Raw genomic sequence first — 8,294 nt, 5'->3', positions numbered from 1 at the left:
AATAATTATTCCAGGTTTTCTTTGGATTTTAATTTGTGACACATTTTTTAAATGGATAAATACAATAAATTCTATTATTTTTATTTCGTTTGTAAATTAAGTTTAAAAAATATAATTTGTTAAAATATTTTTCTTTGTTGAATTTATTGTTTGTGTATCAAATATATGTATTTTTTAAATTACAACATAATTATAAATAGTACATTCGAACAAATAGAATAAATCATTATAAAACACTAGTAAACTGATAAGCTAAATTATATATGGCTTTAAATCAGAATAAATATGAAGATAATTCATATATAATGAAATTTAAACCAAAATAGATATAGACCAATAGTGCATAAGATGAGATTCGAAGCTAAAATCTCAAAATTTTCAAAATGTTAAAATTATTATTATCGAAAGGTTTTACCTTAATGTCACCTGATTCAAATAAAATTAGACTCAAATTGCAAAACAGAAGAGAACACTTGTAATTATATAAAAAATAAAAAATGTTTATTTTTAGTAAATCCAAAAGAAATTTGAAATAAATATAAATATGGTAGAATAGTATAATATATATCATATAGCATAAATTTATATTTATATAAAAATATTAATCATGTACACTAACTTAATTAAATAGTTATATTTTATTTTTAAAATAAAATAAAAAACGAAAATTAGAATTTGTTATTTCAAGTTATTTGATACCTATCCCACTACAATAGGAGTAGCTAGTAGGAAAGAGAGAGTGGAAGTATATGGAAAGAGCGGAAGGTGCTACTTTTTTGTTTTTTTTTAATGCTCCAATCCATTTATATTAAAAAAGTATTTATTTTCTTAAACAATATTTAATAGAATATTTGATTAATAATATATAAAATATATCGGTTACGGATCTCCAATGGTGAAACTCTTGCTCAAATTACTACACTCTTTTTTCTTTTTTTTTTGAAATAAAAATAAAATCTAAACAAGAGATATGGGCTGCACTGCAGTTTGATTGATTCCATCCATAAATCTGTTTACAGTGATATAGTAATAATATAATAATATTCCTATAAAAAGAATTCGAAATCTCTTTCCTAAAATCCTTGTAATCAAAGATATTTATGCTTCCTCTTTTCTTGAATCCTATCAAATATAACACACAATCAAGCTTAGATGTTTATCTTTTAAGCTTCTTTCCTTCTTCTTTTGTTTCTTGTTTTCTTCTTCTTTTCTCATTGATATTATCATACAACCTTTCTTTCTTTCTTTTTAATTTTCAGTTCAGCGAATGTTGGTTTGATTGAGGGGGAAAAAAGAGAGAAGATTGTAGAGAGAGAGAGAGAGTGTGTGTGTGTGTGTGTGTGTGTGGCAAATGGCGATGGAGTACGAACCAATCAAGCCATATGCCGATGATTTAGAGGATTCTGTTTATACGCAAGAAAAGCATTTCAGCATTGATATTGACATTATTGGCAATGCTGAGAAAATCCAAGATGATGATGAAAGTAAGAATTTGAATCAGCTGGCTTTTCGGATCTCTGACCCAAACATTGCTAACAAAGGTGAAGAAAGCCCCTTCATTCCCGCTTCCAACTCCACAAACCTTCCTCTCCACGGCCAACAGCCGCCGCAGCACCGGCTCATTTCCTTGGACGTTTTCCGGGGGCTCACCGTTGTGGTAAAATCTCCTCTCTCTTTTTAACCTAGCTATCTCAAAATATAACTCCACTGTTGACTGTTCTCAATTTTTACTGCCTGACTTTTCGCTTTTTATGGTACACCCGTTACGCCAGTAAAAGAATATAATTAAAAATTAATATTACTGCATTTCTGCATTGTTAATTATAAATATAAAAATTGAAAATAAATTACATGAGGCTAATTGTTAAAAAATTTAAATATGTGGTGTGTTGAGAGTTTTTAGTAAAGCTTGAAGAATTTATTTTTTCATATTAATTTTCAAGTGTTTGAATATACCAATAATGCTTTAAATTAAAACAGAACTAATCAGTAGCAATTCTTTTATAGAAAAGTACGGAAATCATTATTTTTAGTTATTATTATATTGCCATCAATGCGTGCGTCCGTTAAATATGATTTTAATTATTTCTTTTGGGCAGTTGGATTTCATGAATGCTTATCCAGGGTTAGGTTTCTTACAAAATTAAAGAGTTCTGAAAAGAAAATATAGTTTTTCTAGGTCAAAATATTTCATAACCTCTGTAATTTTTGAAAAATTGAAATCTAATCTTTTAAATTTCAAATTTCTGATCTAATTATTAAATTTTGTTAAAGATAGGTTCACTACAATTAATTTATTTTAACTAGATAATTGAAAATTTTTAATTTTAAAATAGTATTAACATATAAACCTGAATTTTTTATGAAAGTAAATTCCTATAAATAAAAGAACAGTTTAAATTACAAATATTCGGCTTATGACATATTTTAACTTTTTTATATTATATTTATTTTTACCCGTTAACCCTTAAATCAGTAGGAAAAAAGTGTTTATGTCAACCAAATGTAAGTTCTCTCTGTTGCAATAAAAATACGGTTAATCGAATTAAAACTCAATCGATAAATTTTACTTATTTAGAAAGAAAATAAACACAGGTATATGCAAGTTTGATTTTTTTTAATATAAATTAGTGATTATCATAGCTTGTGATGAAATGATTAAAAAAAAACTTTTTTTAAAATAAAATTTTTGTTCGTTTATTTGTTAAAATGAAATCTTATTTCATCTTAAGTTTGATCCTTAATCCATCCCTCCCTTATAAAACGGCTCAAATATTTTAACAGTTACCATAAAATTAGCATTAAAAAGTTCAATTTGCATGCATCATGAAATTACATCAATCTGATTATTTCAGGGCATCCATCATAATCAATGCAGTCAAATACATTTACGGTTTCCTAAATAGATAAAGATTTTGCTTTATGCTCCAGGAGTCAAAGATTGAAATATGTTCAAATTTAAAGTATTTCTCTAATTAATGCTTAGGACCAATTTTTAACTTCATTAAAATGTTAATACTGATAAGTATGTATTAAATACAGAAATTATCAACTTTCATTATATGTATAAATAAAATATTAGGATGAAATATTTTCCCTCCCTCCAAGTCCATAAAGCAAGGCATGCGGTCCGATGCCGTATCATTTTGGGATATGGTTCTCCCAAATCCCAATTACGATCTCGTATTGGTTGGATTCTGTCAAGTGGTTGCTTTATTAACTTGCTTTCCATCCCTTCGTATCGTCTGAATGAAGCATCCCTTTTCCCGTCTGAATCTGATTCCTTTTCCAGTAGGGAATAATCGTATATTAATATTTACATGTTAAAATAAGCATGAATCATAACATAATATTGTCATAAGGTAAAGGGTGCAGTCCCGCTTGCATCTGTAACATGCAGATTTTTCTTGCTGGAAGATATCATAGTACTAATTATCAGTTTTCCTTTTAATGTGGAGCAAGATATTTTTTTTCTTTAATACTAGCTGTTCGGGGATGGTTGTCTTATTTATTGTATATGTTTTTTTACAACTTTGTAGAAGTACTTTTCCACCTCCCACATTGGACATAAGCCTTAATAATTGTAATAGGCCAACTATCAGTTCGCGGGACTTGGCCATTGAGATACTTGTTTTCTTTATTACTATTTTATTGTTAATTCCACTTTTTACCCGAAAGAAGAAGAAATAATCAAGCTTTCTCGTAAACTGCATAGAGTGTTATTTTGTTGCCCAAAAGCAATAAGGACTAAGGAGTATGTATAAGTAAATATGTATAGATTTGGAGCCTGGAAGACATTTTTCTTTTCTTTTTGAAGTTCTGAAATCCGTTGCACACATATTCCCCTGTTTGAAGTGAGTGTTAAATATGGATATGTCCAACACTAATATTAATATACTGAACATTTTTTAAGGTGTTTTGATATATTTAGAAGATCATATGCCAAGTTTATTTAGAATATGTGCTGAACACTAGTACTTCAGAAAAATTGAGAAGTTTGGGTTGCATAACTGTTTCATAAAAAAATTATCACGTGATTTTTTATTTTTCAATCTCGTGGAAGTTCTAGGTAAAGAAAGCTATATTTTCTAGAATAGGCCCTTTTGACTATCAAGAGTGGTCATAATGCATTCGAACTTGAATGCATAAAAGTTGAAGCCTGCTATCAACTTAATCATAAGTTTGTGATTGGAACATAAATGTCGTTAACATGGGATGATCAAGGTACACCATCTCAGATTTAAATCCTAAAAGCCTCCCACATTTTTGGTAATTTCTTTTCATCCATCCACTACCATATTCTCTGGATCTTTTATGCAATACCCTTTAATCCTTCTTCGGCAATTTTATTCTATACTTGGATTCATTAAATATGAAATTTTAGCATTTCCTATCGGTTTAAGTATTTTGGATAATTATTGACCAAATTATCTCTTAAACAATGTGAAACAATAAAAAACTTGAATTAAGATGAAGTATTTTGGTTAGGGGCTGTAGGAGGTTTGAATTTCAGACTAATGCTAATTTATATAAGACGTTTGCCTTCTTAAAAATGAAACCAGTATCTAGACCATTCTTGAAAATCATGATGCATATTCTATCTCTAGATGTAATTTATGTCAAAATCTGTTATAAGCTTTTCGGTATTTGCACAAATTTTCATTATGTTGTTTCATCAGTAGGTATCTTGCTCTAGTTATTTTATTTTTTTTCTTCTTCTTTCATTTTTGATGCAGCTAATGATACTTGTAGATGATGTTGGTGGCATTCTTCCTGCCATCAATCATTCACCATGGAATGGATTAACCCTTGCAGATTATGTCATGCCATTTTTTCTCTTCATTGTTGGTGTTTCTCTAGGACTGACATACAAGGTACCACTTGCATCTCGAATGTATTGTTTTCAATGCAAAACTTTCAGTACCAGTAAAATGAAATCAATGGGTCTTGCTCCTTTTTATGCTCTGTTAGGAAGCAGAAATACTTCTATATCACGTTATACATTAATGATCCTACTGGTTTCAAATGTCTCTAGTGTTATCACCACTGATTCTTTTAGGAGTTTTTCTCTAACTGTTTGATTCTTTGTACAGAGAGTTTCCTGCAGAGTTACTGCAACTAGAAAAGCAATATTGCGGGCACTAAAGCTTCTGATATTAGGCATTTTTCTACAAGGTGGCTCTTTATTTCTTTAACCCTGTACAACTTATCTTGGCTGATGGATATATATGCATTCTCTTACAACATTAATATGGCAGACCTCTAACATGAAATTATTGCTGAACGTTCAAGTAGTCTAAATTCAGTGATAAATGTATCACATGGATACTAATTGTCCAAACTTCGGTTATTGTTTTGTCTCATCATTTGTAATTTCTAATCACTAACAGGAGGCTTCTTCCATGGGCTCAACAATTTAACTTATGGGATGGATATTCAGCAAATGAGATTGATGGGAATACTGCAGGTGTGCTTTCTTACAAGTTCACACCCAATTTTTATTATGAATGTTAGAAAATCGAATGAAGGTGTTCTAAGGCAGCTTCCTTGCTTTCTCCCTAATGTAGAGTAGGTTAAACAAATGAACAGTTTACTTGTTGGCTTTCTGTTGTTCTATGAGAGTATTAGTCCATTATTTCTCAAACTTCTTAGCAAGTTTAAGGTGGAAATGTTTTAGGAACGAAATGGGCTTGAGATTTAGTTGTGGAATTTTAAGTCATATTAATTATTTACAGTAGGATAACGTATTGTTCTTGTTTTGTTTTTTGCCTGCCCTCCTTCCCAGAGAATTGCCATAGCATATTTAGTAGCAGCATTGTGCGAGATTTGGCTGAAAGGTGATGATCATGTTACATCACAATTAGCTCTGCTGAGAAAGTATCAATTTCAGTTGTAAGTATTTTCTTCAAGCACACGATAACTCATTTTAGTTATTATATTTGTATTTTGTATCTGAGTAGTGTAGCTTAATTACGCAGTCTTTTATAAGAACTTAAGTTTAATCTTTTCCTCTATCATAATATATGTGGAAAGGTATGCTTCAAATCTTTGCTTTTCCATTTTTGTCTCCCATGCAAAAGTTTTTTTCTTTTCACCAATGTTCTTTAAATTTGCATTCTCATATTTCTTTCTTTGTTGAAATTGTTTACCGATGTGCCCTCTCTCTATCTCTCTCTTTCCCAGGCTTGCTGCTTCTGTTCTTACTGTCATATATATTTTCTTGTTATATGGCCTGTATGTACCCACTTGGCAATATCAAATTCCAGATGCAACTTCTTCCTCAGCACCAAAGACTTTTTCGGTTAGTTCTTTCCTTGTGAAATTGTCTTTCAAGGTTAATAATTGCATTCAACTATAGTGGACTTTCACTAAACAAAGAAGTCACTAAGCAGCTTGCTTGCCTTTTCCCTTTCCATTCAAAGGTGAAATGTGGAGTACGTGGTGACACTGGACCAGCTTGTAATGTGGTTGGAATGATTGATCGTAAAATACTGGGGATTCAACATCTGTACAGGAAACCGGTCTTTGAAAGAACAAAGGTATGCTCTCCTTCAAAAGCTTGTTTCGGTTTCTTATTTGCATCATGTTCCATCCTTAACCCATTAATTTCCATTGTTCTGTACCATCTCCCCATCCATTTCTAAAGCAATGCAGCATCAACTCACCTGATTATGGCCCTTTACCTTCTGATGCCCCTGCTTGGTGTCAAGCCCCCTTTGAACCTGAAGGACTTCTGAGGTTTGCTTACAGTTTCTTTCCTCACCCTCTGAAATGTCTTTATGAAGATAATACTCTATCCTTTTGTACAGATAGGTAGTCATCGATAGAGTAACAATTTATTATGTGTACTACTGTATGACCACATTACATAAGCAAACTTTAAGTCAACAAGATATGGACCGCTTTTGATTTTCAGTGTGCTTTAGTTGCATGCTTATGGACAGACCTTGTATGTTCTGGTTGCAGTTCAGTGATGGCGATGGTGACCTGCTTGGTTGGTTTACAGTATGGGCATATAATTGTTCACTTTAAGGTGACATTTCCTTTTCCATGTATTGCTTTTATATTCTCTCACTGGATCTTATCAATGAATTAGTGTCTAAAATGCAGGATCATGCGGACCGAATTCGTCTCTGGTTGATACCATCTTCAGCTTTTCTAGTCTTGGGCCTTGCCTTGGATATTTTCGGTAAATAGTTATTTAATACTCTTACAACATTGAGAACCTGCAGTAGTAGCACACTGTTAGTGGTCTCATCATCAGGTCATCTGCTTTCTTGTAGGAATGCACATTAACAAGGCTCTTTACACATTCAGTTACATGTGTGTTACTGCCGCTGCCGCTGGCTTTCTCTTAGCCGGAATTTATCTACTGGTAAGATCAACAAATCCTTTTCACATCTCTTATAATTCTGCTGATTTACTTGTATAAAGCCATTTAGATTAATCACGAAAGACAGTATTTTCCATCTAACTGCAATGGTGGAGAAACACAAGTGGCTTCATTTCCCCAACTTCTAAAACTGAAGAAACTTTGAAACAGGTTGACATCTATGGATATCAACGCATGACATTGGTATTGGAATGGATGGGGAAGCATGCATTGGTGATATACATCCTTGCAGCCTGCAATCTCATACCAATCGTTATACAGGGATTCTATTGGAAGCAGCCTCCAAATAACATTGTAAGTTGGTGTTTTTCATATTGATGATTCTACTAGATATTGCAGCCTTATATATCTTTATTTGATCATGTACAATCCAGCTTAGCTTAATTGGCATTGGAAGATGAAGTGACGATTTTGCTGCAATCCATGGAAGTATAGGTTTTCTCTTTACCTCTTTTATCAACTACAGTTGTGAACTCTCTCTCTATTTAGATTACCTAAGTGAGAGAGGGGTGGTTAGGCAGGACAGAAAGGGTAGAAAATATGGTTTGTATGTAAAAAAGAGTGAGCAGAGCAAGCTTGCTTGAGCTTTCTACTTTCATATATTCTTGGAAAATTGGATATAATTTTTTATGTCATCTGACTTCGTGTGTATATGTTTTGATCATTTTGGCACAGAGAAATCAGCTTAATTAATGCATTTATTTGTGTTTTAAGCATCTTCTGCAAAACCTTTCTTCCATTGGCTTGTAAAAAGCCATATCTACTGAATCACTTGGTGCAATTGTTTCATAACATCACTTTAAAAAATCACGTACACTTTACAACCAAATGTCCTCAATGCGTTAATTAACAAAATATACTTCATTGCTCATAGCTTAAATCACAAGCAAGCTTGTATCAT

The 8,294-nt window shown here is 31.8% G+C and overlaps 1 protein-coding gene across 2 annotated transcripts; it reads left to right on the top strand.

Annotated features, from left to right (window-relative positions):
• The first annotated feature begins 766 nt into the window (after positions 1-766).
• On the top strand, positions 767-8,090 carry LOC107934323 (heparan-alpha-glucosaminide N-acetyltransferase). Of its 2 annotated transcripts, none has more exons than XM_016866727.2 (13): positions 767-1,657; positions 4,737-4,874; positions 5,094-5,175; positions 5,391-5,467; positions 5,786-5,892; positions 6,184-6,301; positions 6,423-6,539; positions 6,647-6,738; positions 6,967-7,033; positions 7,111-7,189; positions 7,284-7,375; positions 7,544-7,687; positions 7,768-8,090. In XM_016866727.2, the coding sequence occupies exons 1-13, from the start codon at positions 1,352-1,354 to the stop codon at positions 7,792-7,794; spliced, it is 1,446 nt and encodes a 481-aa protein (XP_016722216.1). In that variant the 5' UTR covers positions 767-1,351; the 3' UTR covers positions 7,795-8,090. The 2 variants fall into 2 exon arrangements, with proteins under 2 accessions (XP_016722216.1, XP_040947771.1); XM_041091837.1 differs by having other exon boundaries at positions 898-1,657; positions 6,393-6,539.
• The last annotated feature ends 204 nt before the right edge of the window (positions 8,091-8,294 follow it).

The sequence above is a fragment of the Gossypium hirsutum genome, chromosome D04, assembly GCF_007990345.1.
Source record: "Gossypium hirsutum isolate 1008001.06 chromosome D04, Gossypium_hirsutum_v2.1, whole genome shotgun sequence".
Classification (NCBI taxonomy): domain Eukaryota; kingdom Viridiplantae; phylum Streptophyta; class Magnoliopsida; order Malvales; family Malvaceae; genus Gossypium; species Gossypium hirsutum.
Note: the sequence above shows the minus strand (reverse complement) of the source record. Positions and strands in the feature narration are given on the sequence as shown.

Bases quoted from the DNA above. Each gene is read 5' to 3' on its own strand.
- LOC107934323 (XM_041091837.1), top strand. From the start codon at position 1,352: ATGGCGATGGAGTACGAACCAATCAAGCCATATGCCGATGATTTAGAG. The intron at 1,658-4,736 runs GTAAAATCTCCT...TTTTTGATGCAG, and splicing joins TCCGGGGGCTCACCGTTGTG to CTAATGATACTTGTAGATGA. The intron at 5,893-6,183 runs GTAAGTATTTTC...TCTCTTTCCCAG, and splicing joins AGAAAGTATCAATTTCAGTT to GCTTGCTGCTTCTGTTCTTA.